The sequence below is a fragment of the Poecile atricapillus genome, chromosome 18, assembly GCF_030490865.1.
Source record: "Poecile atricapillus isolate bPoeAtr1 chromosome 18, bPoeAtr1.hap1, whole genome shotgun sequence".
Taxonomy (NCBI): Eukaryota; Metazoa; Chordata; class Aves; order Passeriformes; family Paridae; genus Poecile; species Poecile atricapillus.
Genome location: NC_081266.1, coordinates 6,238,321 through 6,252,814, shown reverse-complemented (window position 1 = coordinate 6,252,814; position 14,494 = coordinate 6,238,321). Strand labels below are relative to the sequence as shown.

The window sequence follows — 14,494 nt, the reverse complement described above, 5'->3', positions numbered from 1 at the left end:
TGACCTGGGCAGCAGTGCAGTCCTGGACAGCTGGGCAGGTGCATTTCCATCAGAGGCTGTCTCAGAAGTCACCTGCTGGGAGTTACAGAGAGAGGCACTTGTGGAAAATCTCTGTGATCATCCAAGAGCCTTCACTGTGCAGGAAGGTTTTCTTCCCTCTCCCTGTGCACCAGCTTCAGCCAAAGCACAGACCTGCTAGGGATTCCTGCTCACTAATCCTCTCCCAAGGAATCAGGAATGCTGGTTCTGCTGGGCTGCCTGGAGCTCAGGAGGGAGGAAGGTGATAATGTCACTTCACTGCAGCACTCACAACCTGCTGTGTCAGCTCAATGCTCATGGCTCCATTCCAAGGAGCAACATTTACCTTGCACTTAATTCACATTTCGGTCTCCACAGAGCAATGTAAGCTTTTTGTGCAAAAGGACACCAAACCTCGTATCTGTAGCTGTCAAATTTCATTTTAAAACTGCACATTCGATTGCTAAACTCTGAAAATATTCAACACGTATTTTGATTTGTTTTACACGCAATATTGCAAGTGGGATAAACTTCACTCTAAATTACGAATAACCATTTTATAAACATCCTGTGTACTTCTCTGCTCAGATTCTGCTTGTGTTCTTCTGTGTCATCTATGAGGAATTACTCAGCTTACTTAGTTTCTGTAAAGAAATTACTCTGCTATGATTTGCATTTAGTCATTCTAAATTACTCTATTACTTCAGAGTTTACCCTTGTCTTCCATCTCTGACTGCTCTTCTATTAACTTGTTATCTTCCCCCACTTGATTTATGTCATTTATTTTTAATTTGTAATCTTATGGGAATGCATAATGTATTTTAAAGTTAAACAGTCCACTTCTGGTCTCTGTTAGAAATTAGAAGTAATAATTGCAACAATTTATATCCTTCTTCATGTGCAAGTCTGTTTCCTGAGTTTGGTTGAGAAAGCAATGGATATGGGAACTCTCTAAAATTGTTGCATTTTAAAGCATTTTAAATTTTTCTATGCAATATAAAACATATTTATTATGGTTTGGGTGAGGATGAGAACAGTGCCATAGTTCTTAAATACTGGTTAAAATCACAAACATTATCTGTAAGCTAGCCATGTCCATAATGCCATAATATAATTCATTTTTATTTATCCATGAAATTGCTAATATTAATTAAATTACACACTATCAATCAGGAACATTAACAATTCCTAACTTGAAATGAGATCTAAAGGGAAAAGCACTGATTTCAGGACACCACTGAGCGTTTTGTGTGTGTGTGGGGTGTCAGAAAATGAGAGTGGTGTCACTTGAAGCAGGAGCTCCCACCCCGAGCTGTTCCCTGCTTTTCTCCAGGGCAGTTCACCTCTCTCATGTTTTACTCTCAGCAGCAAGTTCTGTTACTCCAGGCCTTGCTCATACCCTGTGGTCCTTGTGAAAGCTTTCTGCAGCATCTCCTGATGCTGAGCTGTGCATTCTGCTTGCCTCTCTATCTCTTTTCAAGTTAGGAATAGTTAATGTTAGTAATGGCTAGTATAGATTTTGATTAAAATTAGTAATTCCATGCACAAATAAAAATGGGCAATGTTATGGCATTGTGGATATTATTTAAAAAGACAAAACTGTTTCTTTTGAAATCTTACTTCTATTTTTAAATGCATGTTTTTTAAATCTTTTGAAAGATATAAACCCCAAATTTCCAGATAGGGCAGAAATATTAAAGGGTTGACATTAAAAATGGTTTGGTTTTTTTTGGTTTTGAAATTTGTCAGACTGGATTTCCATACTCACAACCCTTTCTTTTGGCTCTTTTATAGGTATATAGTTCAGAAATAAAGGTTTATATGCAATTAGCTCTCACTGCATCAAACACATATTTACACTGGTTTGTGTGGGTAGATGCAAAATTTACCTGAGCTACAGTGAAGTTTAACTTGAGACAAAACAAAGGTTTAGATTAAATCAGTGAAATTTCTTATTGATGCTTACTTGTGTTCCTTTAAGCTCTGAGTGTATTTTTCAGACTAACCATAACCTGATCCAGAAACACTTGAACTTTGGAGGAATATAATTCTATATCTTGGTGTTGTATCCTTATAGGAGCTCTCCACTAACTCACTTTTTGTGCTGCTCTACATAAAGAGCACTTTTTGTGCTGCTCTACAAGCTCTCCATATTCTCTATTCATCTTTACTGTCCATAGCCCAGGATGATATACAATTTATCTGTGTTTGCCTTTTGTCATCAGTGTTTCTGTGGAATTGTTAATGAGGTAAAAATCACACTGGGGAGTATAAATAAGTTTTAAAGGATCTCAGTTTGATTTTTAATTTCATTTTGCCTTCTTTGCATTATGGCAAAAGCAGAGGCCAGAAAGGTTCTGCACAATTCCCCCAGTGTACCTATAAAACCTTAGCATCCTATTTCTTAACTGTGAAGTTATCTTCATGCAACTCTGAATATCTGCTAATCTTTAAATAAGTTCTGAAATATCTTGGAGCAGAGAAGCTAAATTCATGGTGAATTGTTAGGGATTTTTTTTTTTCAGTGATGGAGTTTAATTATAAATGGAAAATTATTCCTATCATGGCTTGCTCTAAACCCAGGAAGGAAGGGAGCAGTGCTGAAAAGTGTCTGAAGCTATTGCAGATTATCTGCAAGCTTTCTTTCCCCTGAGATGCTGAAGGCTATTTCTGTTCTTCTGTCCAAAGATAAATACTATGAAGCACCTCTGCAGTCTTTGCTGTCCTTTTCTTTCTGAGCTGTTTATTCTTAACTTGTTATCAGCTGGACAAAGAACATATCTGGCTTTGCCTTCTCATTTTTGCTCATTTCTGTGAGACAAGTATGTGAATCTCCTCATATCCTCAACTGGAAATGCCAAAAAGAAAAAAAAAAAATTAAAAGGATTGTTTACATTTCTTTATTTTCTTGGAAAAATGGCATAGGGAAGATAACAACATGTCAGCTTGAATTCACAAGAAAAAAATCTAGGAAACCAGGACTGATATTAATACTTTCAGAGGAATTTGGACTTCCAAACATGCAGGTGAATCGAGTTATGGCACTGAGAAGTGTCTGTTCCCTGGGCTGAAGGAGGCCTGGCGTGCTGCTGTGAGAGCAGTGACATCAGTGGAGATGATATCCCTGATCCAGAGATGCTGCCACCAGCCACAGAGCCAATTAAGATGTCTTTGTTGCAGTAGGAATCACATTATTAAATCTAGCTGTTGTGGAGCTAGCAAACTCAACTCAAGGCTATCTTTGCTATTTTTCCAAAGATGTTTCAGCACAGACATCTGCCAGCCAGCTGTGTGGGCTTTCTGTCTGTGCTGATTTGTAAAATATTGTTGCTGGCCTTTAGCATTCAGAGCCATCTCCTTTTGGGCTCTTGATGGTCAAAAACTCTTTTCTTGGAAATATTTTCTTCCTCTGGTTAAGTTGGTTACTTTTGTTTGGTTGCACTTGATTTATTGCCTTTGGCATGAAATTATTCTGTTGGGCTTATTTTGATTTTATAAGGCATCTTATAAATACATAAATGCTGACCAGTAGAGCAAGAAACTGAGACTTCACTGATGTTGCAGTATGGCCCCACTGAAGACAACATCCTTCAGGATTCTCCCTTGCCCACCAACCCTCTTTCAGTTTTGAAGTTCAGTCTCTTGCAGGTGCTTTTCTATTTCATTATTTTAGTTGCTTTGTCCTTTCCTGGAGCTTCACCTGGAGGATTTGGCTGGAAGGCAGGGAAGAGGGATGCTGGCTGGGCAGGTGTTGGTGGTGCAGGATCTCTGCTTTCCCTGTTAACACTGCCCTCTCCTGGTTCTCCTCCTGTGGACCGGGAGCCCAGGACCCTCGCAGGTGCCAGACAAGAGGAGGAGAATGATAACATTGGCTGTTTCTCCTGTTTCTTGCTCTCTCCCACCTCTCCAGCCTCCCATCCTTCTGGGGGATGGCAGGAGCAATCCTTGTGCTGGCCCAGGAGGGCACAAGGCAGCTCTGTCTCTGAGTTCAGGGCTCAGAGCATTCCCAGGAATGCACCATTCTGGGTGGCTGGCAGGCTGCTGGACCTGGCATCTCACCAGCCTCACAACCCCACAGGCACTCCCTGAATCCCAATCCCCTGGCTTTTAACATCCAGCACCACTCCTGCCTGCTTGTTCTGAGCCTCTCCATCCTGCTTGGACTGAGATTCCTGGGCTTTTCCATGCACTGCAGCTTCCTGCCAGTGCCTCTGGCAGGCTGAGCACCATCCACACCCTGCTGCTCCTGAGCCACTGTGGGTCACTGCTGGGTCCCCTTCTCCCCCAGAGTGCTCCCCTCCCTCTCTTCCCCAGCTCATGTCACTCCACAGAGTGGGATCAGGTTGCCTTTGCATTGTGATTCTTGGCAGGAGCCCCTCTCGGGTTCCTCTGGCTGTTCTGTGACTACATGAGCACATGAGAGCACATTAAACCAACATTCAGCCTGCAGAGCCCCAGTAATTTACTGTATATATATATATATATATAATTTACTATATGCTACCCTGCCTAGGAGAGGGAACAGGGGAGCTCGCTTGCCCTTTTAATTTCCTTTCTCACACTTTTGTCTACAGAAGCCTGCACCATAACTTCCTTAAAAAGCATTTTTATTTATTCCATGGTCGTTCTTAGGCTGTTTGTTTTGAAGCAGTGTTCCTTGCAGAAGCAATCTGCTGTGCTTTGCTTGATACCATCACTAAACAGAGACGTGCTGTTGTATCTGATTAGAATTTTAATTGTACAAATCTAACCTTTGCCACGGCATTGTGATCTTAAAGTGGTAAAATGACCCCTGCTGTGCTGCTGCCTGATAGTTTTCTCTTTTTAAAACCTGCATTGAGCAGTGTTACAGGAGTGCAAAACACAGATCAAGAAATTTGAATCCTGATGAACAGTTATCCCTTCAGGCACGAAAAATGCCAGTTTGACATCCTTTCCATGTCATGTATTAACATAGTAGAGTTCCAATAAAAATACTAATCAGTTAGGAACAAGAAATGTTACAGGACTGACAGATAACATTACATTTTTAAAAACCATGCAAAATTTAAAAGAAGGTTCAAACAAGATAAGGTAGTTGCTCACAGCAGCTCAAAGTGACAAAGAAGCTGGAAATAAGCTTCAGAATTTTAAGTGTAAGTACCTCCTACATATATGCTTGTATTCATAGGGAATATACTTTATTCACTAAAAATAGAAGAACTTTTTGGTATAAAGTACAGGGCAGGGCTTGAAAGCTTATCCAGTCTGTCTGTCCATATCACCTGACCTAGAAAGGGATGCTGCTTCTCCTTCTCCCCTGAGGTCCTTAGAGCACTGTGAGCACTGGAATCCCTGAAATTACACCAATTACAGCTCTCCTCGGGACTTTGCACAGTTCACAGGCCAGCAGGGACTTTATCAATTGCTGGGCAGCTAAACAGGTTACTGAAGGCAGATGTTTCCTGCTCTTTATTGAGACTCTCTGGGCCCCTAAATCTGGCAATGGCATTAGGCTCAAAGCTGGAAGCTGTGTTTGCATATGTTGTGTGACATAGTTTGGGACACCACTTGTTGGAGAAACTGTTTATAAACTGTAGACAGAGTGAATAATATAAAGTTTGAAATTCTGGGTCCTGTTCTGAGCCAGTTATAGTGATCTGAAGAACGAAATGACACAACAGGAAATGCAGAGTTAGTAAACAAAAATCGTGTATGTTCCACAGCAATTGTGTGGAGTCATCTTCTGACTGAGTTAGGAAAGAGAGTTTCTGAAAATTAATAATCCCTCAGGAAAAAGAGAATTCTGGTTAACTCTGGGTGCATTATGTACAATTATATGACATTCCTATTGATTTCATATCAGGAATAATTCTCGAGCAATGACCTATGAAACATGCCATTGTTCATGAATAAAAGTCAAACTTTAAAGCAATACACTGGCAAGCTGCTGTATTGCTGCTGGGATATGGCTGCCTTCAGAAAAACATTCTAGAGAGGAAGTTTTTCTTACATTTATCATAGAACAATGTATTCAGGAGTAAAGTCATGTGGGCATGGTCTTTACTGAGGAGGTGACAAAACCTGTAGAATGAAAAAGTGAAATGAAGAGGATGGAGAGCGTTCAGTTTCAGGTGAGGGAGTTACTGAGGGAAGATGTGGGTGCTGGAAGTGCCCAGCATGTGTCACCTCTGTTAGTTCCCTGCTGGGCAGGGCTGTCCCACAGCAAGCACATCTCAGAGCAGGGAGCTGATGCCTTGAGAGGCTCCCTGGAGCTGAGGCTGGACAGAGTTAAAGGAATAAAGTGGATATTTATTAAAAACCCTTCCAAGGATTGCCTTGAGCAGTACAAGAGCCTGGCTGTGGCTCCACTCAAGATCACCACAGGTCAGGAGTTTTCACACTTTGATCAGTTTTGGTCTATGTCCATATTCGGGTTAATTCTCCAATTACAGCTTCAGGTGATGCTGAAGATTTCTCCCCTCAGTTCACTGTTGTTTAAACATTTTGGGCCTGAAGCTGCAATGATGTCCTCGGTTCTGGGGCTGGAAATTGTCGTGTCTGCCTGAGCTGTGAGGAGAACTTGCTGACACTTTATGTGAAGCTCAGAGTTCCATCCTAATGCAGTGCAGAATCTGGAAAACAGGAGAGCTGAAAGCTCAGGTGTCAGTGGTGGGCAGAATGTGGGTTCTGCCCATGGATCAGTGTTTGCTGCTCTGGATGTGCCTGTGAGGGTGTTTGGGAGGGTGGAGGAGGATTTGTGGCCATCCCTGCTCAGGTGAAAGCAGTGCAGCAGGACAGGCTTTCAGAACTGAAGGAGCTTTGAATTCCAGTGGGCTGGAGATGATTCTAGAAGCATTTTGTATTTTATTCCTTGTTAAAGGAGTAAAGGAGGTATTTATTAAAGATCCTTCAAAGGATGCACCTTGGGCAGTGCAAGAGCCTGGCTGTGGCTACACTCAGGATGGACCCTGGGTCAGGAGTTTTCACACTTTGTTAAGTTTTGGTCTATGTCCATATTGGGGTTAATTCTCCAATTACAGTTTCAGGTTATGAATTCTCATCCTCCCAGGTTGCTCCCCTCAGTTCACTGTTGTTTAAACATTTTGGGCCTGAAGCTGCAATGATGTCCTCGGTTCTGGGGCTGGAAATTGTCGTGTCTGCCTGAGCTGTGAGGAGAACTTGCTGACACTTTATGTGAAGCTCAGAGTTCCATCCTAATGCAGTGCAGAACCTGGAAAACAGGAGAGCTGAAGCTCAGGCATGGTGGTGACCGTGTGTCTGTGTGTCCTTGCAGCTGCACGATGAGCTGGAGAAGGGGGAGAGGGAGAACGCGGAGCTGCAGGAGTTCGCCAACGCCATCCTGCAGCAGATCGCGGATCACTGCCCCGACATCCTGGAGCAGGTCGTCAACGCCCTGGAGGAGTCCTCCTGACCTCGGCCACCAGTCCACGGAGCAGCACACCAGCAGCCAAGCCCAGCCAGTCCACGGAGCCGTGGCAGTGGAGAGCAATGTGAAAGACAGAACGTGGAACAGAAACTTCCGGTGCACCTTTGACAAAGAAAACAAAGGCAAAAAAAAACCCTTCTAAAAACTTCATGCTCTCTAGGTTCTTCCAGTCTATGATTAATCAGCCATTTTTGTATTCATCTTCTCACTGCCTTTCTACTTTAGAACCCAGTTCCTCAGTGACTTTGTTGGTTGTGACTTTTGGATACAGCTAAGCAGAGCTCTTCCAAGTCTACTGAGCAAAGAAGAGGGGATCCGCTGAACACAAGCAGCTCTAGTTCTCCATGAGGTTGCAGAAGAGTAGCCCTCACCTTTCATTAATACATTGCTTTTTCCTTCTTATCTTCTTTCCTTCTTCCTGTTTTTTATTTTCATGAAAGCTGAAAGCCTGAATTTCATAGTGCTAAAGCCAAACCTGAGTGTGCCCTGATTATGGCTCATGGCTGGCCAGCATCAGCTAGCTCAGGTCTTGCTGCCTGTCTCAATGCTTCTTATGTTCTTAAATAACAGAGTGAGGAGAGGAAAGTTTCCCTACTTGCTCCTGTTAGTCGTTTCATCTAGCAGCTGAGGAGAAAGGTAGGGATACTGGTACTTTCTGTTTACTTAACTTGGGTTTTGATTCTTCACTGGTCTGACTCTGAAGTGCTAGGTGGGGCATTTTTTTTGAGGTAACTGTTTTCATCTGTTGATTTTTGGGGGGGGTTTTAGATGAGTTTTCTCATCATAGTTCTGTGTCTCCTAAGTTCTTACTTTATAGAGAGCTCTCTCCCTTGGAGCAGGTGTGGTCAACAGGTCAGTTCCCAGCTTTAACTTGTATAGTTTGTCCAGTTTTTCAGGCCATAACTCTGTGAACACTAGCTGTCATCAGAATAGTCTTAGGCATTCTGTAAATGAGAAATTTGCATCATTTAGCTTAAAAGTAGAATTTTAAAGCTAAGTTAGGTAAATCAGTAGCATAGTCCTTACTATAATTATAATTTAATTTATTTTTGTTTAGCTTACATTGAGTTTGAGTTCAGAGCAATAACCCTTATGAAGAGGAGCATCTCTGCTGGAGTTGGCACCCAGCTGAGTAGATAGGTGTAAAATCACAGCTTTACTTAAACCAGTGCAATTCTTCTGTGTGTATGAGAGGCCTTAGTTCTATTCCCATCCACCTTTGACACTCTTTACAGCTCCTGCTGATAGGTAACATGACCTGAAATCCCAGGTCAGTTTGTCATTGTAGCAAGTCAGAAATCCTATTTTATGGGTAGGACTTGGGTGTTCATTCTTGGGCTATGCATTAATGGAGAGACACGTTTTTTCCTGGCTGCCAGTGGTTATGTGTGTCTGGGGGCATCTGCAGGACAGAACCCTGTAACACGTCCCCACGTGCTCCTTAAAGGAGCTGCTCCCTTTGGCTGGCTCATATTCACTTCAGAGAGCAAGGGGAAGGCAAAAGGAGACCAAATATCAACACAGCAGTGGAAGAAATCCTGGTTTTCTAGTCACTAGCTAATTATGGATCCTCTCAGTAAACCTCCCATTCACAGCCTGCAGTTTAATTCCATGTGGCTTACTATATTTTGGGCTTAATCACTAAGCTGTTAGCTAAGGAAAATGTTGCAGGCCCTTTCAAGAAAACTGCATTTCTTGTTTCTCTCAGATCCACGGCACAGCTCTCCTGTAGGTCTTCCACACCTTGTTTTTATCTTTAGAAGTGACCAATGGCTTCCAGCAGAAAGGAGATCAGCAAAAGTTTGAGTAAGGGAAGATGTACCCTGTAGATCTTCCAAACAAGAACTGAAAATCGGGAAAAACTAAAACCTTATGTAGACTCTATTGAGAATTATCTTATTTAAAATAAATCACATCCCCATTGATTCTACTGTAATAATTCGGCAGAAGGAGCTGCATTCATAGCCAGGGTGTCTAGGAATATGTCTCAAAAGAAGAGGCAATTTTCAACTTTTCCAACTTTGGAATTGCCAGTGCTTTGCAAATCAGGAGAGCTAGCTTTAGTTCTTCCTGTCATAGCAGCCTGTGTCTGAAGCCTTTTTTGTGTGTCATTTGTGAGGAGAGTAATGGGAAGCTGAATGTGTGGAAGGGGGGGAATGCCGGAAGGCCAGCAGACAGTGACTGTACACACTGCTGGGCCGTGCCTCATGCCACAACCACCCCTTTGCTCCCATTATTTGAGTCAGCACGTTTCGATAGGAGCTGTTGTTTTGAAATCTTTCCTCTTGCTTTTTCTTCATCACCCCTAATTACTCACTCAAGGAATTTAATGCCGCCTGTAAAAGCATCAGAGCCATCAGCCCAGCATCATCGGCCTCCGCCACCCCTCCTGACTCTCTCATTAACTTATATGGTCAAACCTCCAGCTGCCCTGGTTCCCTGCTGTAAAACAATCCTTCCTCTGTGAGAAGCTGTGGAATTTCCCTTATCGATGGTTCAAATGACTCCTGCTTGTAAACCTCTTACTGAGATGTTCCTTGATAGCGTTTCTGCTGGAGGCAGGGGGAGGGGATGGGAGCCAGGGGCCATCACTTCAGGCTGTTATTTCAATTCCCTGGCTCTCCTGCATTGCCCACACATGGCAGGGAAGTGCTGCTGCTCCCTCAGCATCTCCAAGTCAGCTTGTGGCTGCATTTCTGTATTTCCAAGTGCCCCAGCTGAAGGCCCGGTGCTGTCACGGCAGCGCGTGCAGGATCTGTGCGTCGGCAGCCCGGTGAAGCTCGTTGTTTACACATCTCCTGGCCTCTTCCCAGGGAGGATTCGTCAAGCCTGGCTGGTTTTCACGCTGGCCATTTGGTCCTTTATCTGCCAGCCACACACCTGCTGTTCCTTCCATCTGAATTGTTGGGCCCTGGCGATTTTCTTGTTAACCACTGCTATCTCCTAGGTCTTGTAGGCTTCCCATCTTAAAGATGGATCTTAGACCTCTGTAAAGTGCTTTCAGGGAGGGAGCAGATCTCCTTCAGGAACAGTCTTGATCCGACTTGATCTCCACTGAACTGTTTCAGGTAATCTCTCTGATCCTGTGTCAACAGAGATCCTGTGGTGAACAGCTCGAGGAGCTTTGGGCTTTGGGAGGTACTGCTGGCCACCATTTAGTGCTGAACATGACCACTGAAAGCTTTTTCTTTTCCCTCGTATGGAGTGCCACACCATTGGCCTTAAGGCAACAAAGGGATTTTATTCTCATAACCCATCATGGAATTGAATATGAGGCACATGGGAGAAGGGCCTTATGTGGCATACCCTGCAGTGCTGATCCAGCTGCCTAACCCACCACTGCTCTTTTAGGATCGTATTCCCAAGTGTCAGCAGCCAGGCAGATGCAGTTTCCTACCACAGCAGTCCTGCAGTGCAGCAGCTCTAGGAAATCAGGGGCCCTTCCCAGGGACCCCAGGGAAATTTGCTCCTTCTTCTCCTGTTGAATGAAGTTCCATTCTCTCCAGGAGCAGTGGAAGTTTCAGCTGCTTTGATACTACTTTTTTTCCTTCTGAGCTTCTCTTCATTTGTAGAGAAGCTGAGAGATGTAAGGACTCTAGGAACTGTTTGTAGAAAATTAATAAGGTCATTTTGGCAGGGTTTGGGCTAAAAAATAACTGAAGCCTGAAGCCAATGTACACTGCAAAAGCTGACACTGCAACCACACTTGTTCATGCTATCCACCAGTCCAAGTCCATATTTTCCTCTGAATCCAACCTCATGTAAAACACTAAAAGGACATAACACTAGAATTGCAGGGTGAGGACATGAGCACTGTTTGCCATTGGAAGAAGAATTACCTGGCATGCTCCCAGATGAAGCTCTAAGCTTCTCCAAGTACTCTCTCTTGTTTTGACTGCCTTTAACCAGCTTTCACTCCAGAAAATGCCAAACCCTCTTTGGAGTATCCAGTTTTTGCCAAGTCCTGGGGACAGAAGGTCTGACGTGACGCGCGGAACCGCGTGCGCTGTTTCTCGTTGCACGGCTGGAATATCCCTTCTCTAGAAAATTTCCTGGTACTTCTGGGCTCTGAAATTTGCACAAGGGAGCATAAATGTCATAGATCTTGCAGAGATAACCCCGGTTTTTGAACCAAAGGGGTACCTCTTTTCATTTTCCCTGTAATTCCCACCCGTTCTGCTGCTAGGGCTCAATTTGTTGGGAAATTTTCACATCTGAAGAGGGTTGACAGGGTTGAGTCCCCACTCCTGTACTAATTGCCAATCGCTGCCACTGCAGGGCTCTTTACAAAGGATGTAGAGTCATGCTCTGATACCCTTTTAAAGCAGAAATGTCACTCCATACGTAACATGTACGTCCCTCGAATGACTCCAGTGAAGTGCTGAAGGGAAAAGTACAATCAAGGCATCTGATACTGAGAGGAAGCCTCTCCTCAGCTCCACGCCAGCACTGGAAGAGGGACCTGGAGAGGCTGTGGAAGGCTGTGGATAACCAACACTCAGTGTGGATAACCAACACTGCCCCAGCGGGGTGGGAGGGTCGGGCACGGGGCACCAGGGGCCAACTCTGCTGACCCCTCTCATCCACGTGGTGAGGAAGAGGAGTGTCAGGGGGTTTTTTTAAACACAACGATGTTTTTAATTGTTTTTTCCACAAAAAAATGGAAGGAACCTTATGCAACAGCAGATCCTTCTGAACAAAATGGCTGTGTCCGCTGACTATTTTTAAAACAAAAAAAAAAAAAAAAAAAGAAAAAAAGAAAAAAAAGAGAAAAACTGTTTCAAAACTTTTTAGTGTCAAAAGCATAAACTCAGAAATCCTGACTTTTTCCAGTGTGTGTGGTGAGTGCTGTAACCCTGTCATCAGTATCTCCCCTGACTTTTTCAGGGGTGTTTTTTTCTCCTGTTTTGTTTTCTGCTTGTCGATATTGTCTGTGTGGTCCTAAGGCTGGGGCAGTTACCAACAATGTGTGTCTGTTGTCGGATTGAAAAAAAAAAAAGATAGTAGTAGAACTGAAAAAGATGTGTTTTAAAAAATATATAAAAATAAATTTCATTAAAAGGAATTCAAGTAAAGAAGCAACAAAGCCATGACTCCTCCTCTCAGGATTGTACGGAAAAGGATTTGTGGGCTTATAATTATAACCAGTTGCCTTTCACAGGCTTTTGAGGTCCAAGACAGCTTGGCCTCTTAGGAAATGTTACAAACCCTGTATGAATTCCTGCTTTCCCAGGTTTATACTGTACATGTGTAAGACAGAAATGGGCAGAATGAAACAGTATTTTGGAAGTCAGTCTTTTCTGGTGACAGTTATCAACACCAGCTGTCCCCTAAAATGGGAACCACTGGCCAAAAGCGTTGGACAAATGTTCTGTATTCTCCATCCCACCCCTTATGGCAGGGACACAATCAAGTGAAGATCAGCTAGTGCAGGTAGTTTTGTGTAGGTTCATTCTCAAGGTTGGATTTCCTTGCCTCTGGTGTTGGTACCCAAGCGTTGTGGGGCAGGAAAAGACCAGCAGCCACTTTCTGCTCTGGTTGTACCAAAGACTTGCATTGCTTGAAAGGAGCAACATGAGGTTAAACTGGCGTGTAAAGTTAACAAAAAACCCCTGACAAATGGCTTTAGCTATCAACACAGGTAAAGAATTTCAGTAAGCAGATGTATTTTTATTTGCAAACTTAACCATATGCTGTGTGTCCCCATTTTGCAAGCTAGGTTCACATCTTGAAAATCAAGTCCATGTGGTTTGCTTTTAAGCAGGTATTCCCATTAGGCTCTTGGTGCTTTGGTAGGGCTTTTTGTTCAAAACATTGGCTTCTTCCACTTGGAAACTAGCAAAAAATGGATCCATTGGTCATGTATACTCTTATTTGTTATAAAATGGGGTTACCTTAAAAACCAAATTCAAAGCCAAATTTTAAAAGTAGACATTGTTCATTTTATCTGCCCCATCTTCCCAACCCTCTGCAGACAAGGCCAAGTCCTCCCTGCCCAGGGGTGGCTGCATTTGGCCCCTCATTCCACACTCATGACAGTATAACTGGGGAGGCTCTCCTGTAAGATGCCTTTATTTGTTCAGATGCTGGAGGAGGACGAATCCAATGGGACCACAAACAGGGGAATAACTTCTGTGCTAGCCCAACATGCTGCTCCAAGCCCACTAAAACAGTAAATTGCCGTTTCCTTCCAAGGCAGCGAATGAGGAGAGCTGCACAAATCATCTGTGGAGTTGGGTTCTGTGGGATGCTCCGTGCCCTCCACACACACAGATCTCTCATTTGCTTTGGAAGAGACGTGTTGCACTTTAGTGGAGGGGGAGGCAGGCTTTAGGGATGGGATCTAGTGTACTTGAATTCCTTTTGGAAATGACAGCAGCGGGAGACATTGGTGTCCGTGATGCAAGTGCGCACGCTGCCTTCAACTTGTATGTGTTTTATTGCTGGAGTCATGTTACTGACAGGATAATGAAATTGCAAAGAAAATGTGTTATATTCAACTTTGCCTTGATAATATAAACACTTTGTTCTTTTTTTTTTTTTTTTCTTCTTTTTTTATTCACAGACTAAGTTCATCAGGAAATTATAAAATTATTTAAAAATTCTGTGCCGTGTTTTGATTTCAGTGTGTGTTGTTTGGTGTCCTCTCCTGCGTGCCCAGGGTGGGAGGACAGGTAGGAGGGCTGAGTGGCTGCAGGGCTGTTCCCTGAGACCAAGCTTGAGGTCCCAGTTGTTGGGGACGAGCGTGCTGGGGTTTGGATGCACCACGTCCCTGGCAGGGCTGATGGGCACAGCGGGGGCTGCCTGCAAGGTGAAGGTGAGGCACTGGCAATCCCAGGGGTGTCCCAGGTACCCCTCACAGATCAGGTGAGTGGAGATAAAACAGCTGCTGCTGCAGTCAGCCGTCCCCTTTGTCTCTCCTGCCTGTTTTCCACGTCAGTGATTAAATGTTGCTAATGGGTGACTGAATTCCAGATGTGCATCCCGTGTTGAGTCAGCGTGGGGATCGCATCTTCCAGAGCAACGTGCCCAGAAAGCCTTGCTGTG

At 43.7% G+C, this 14,494-nt stretch overlaps 1 protein-coding gene across 6 annotated transcripts in view; it reads left to right on the top strand.

Annotated features, from left to right (window-relative positions):
* Positions 1-14,047, top strand: part of ERC1 (ELKS/RAB6-interacting/CAST family member 1) — a 281,610-nt gene extending 267,563 nt beyond the window's left edge. For all 6 annotated transcript variants that reach the window (XM_058853112.1, XM_058853111.1, XM_058853110.1 and 3 more), the window contains one exon: positions 7,295-14,047. In XM_058853112.1, the coding sequence (XP_058709095.1) occupies positions 7,295-7,432 (138 nt within the window). In that variant the 3' untranslated portion in view covers positions 7,433-14,047. The remainder of the gene's footprint in view (positions 1-7,294) is intronic.
* Positions 14,048-14,494: the final 447 nt, after the last annotated feature.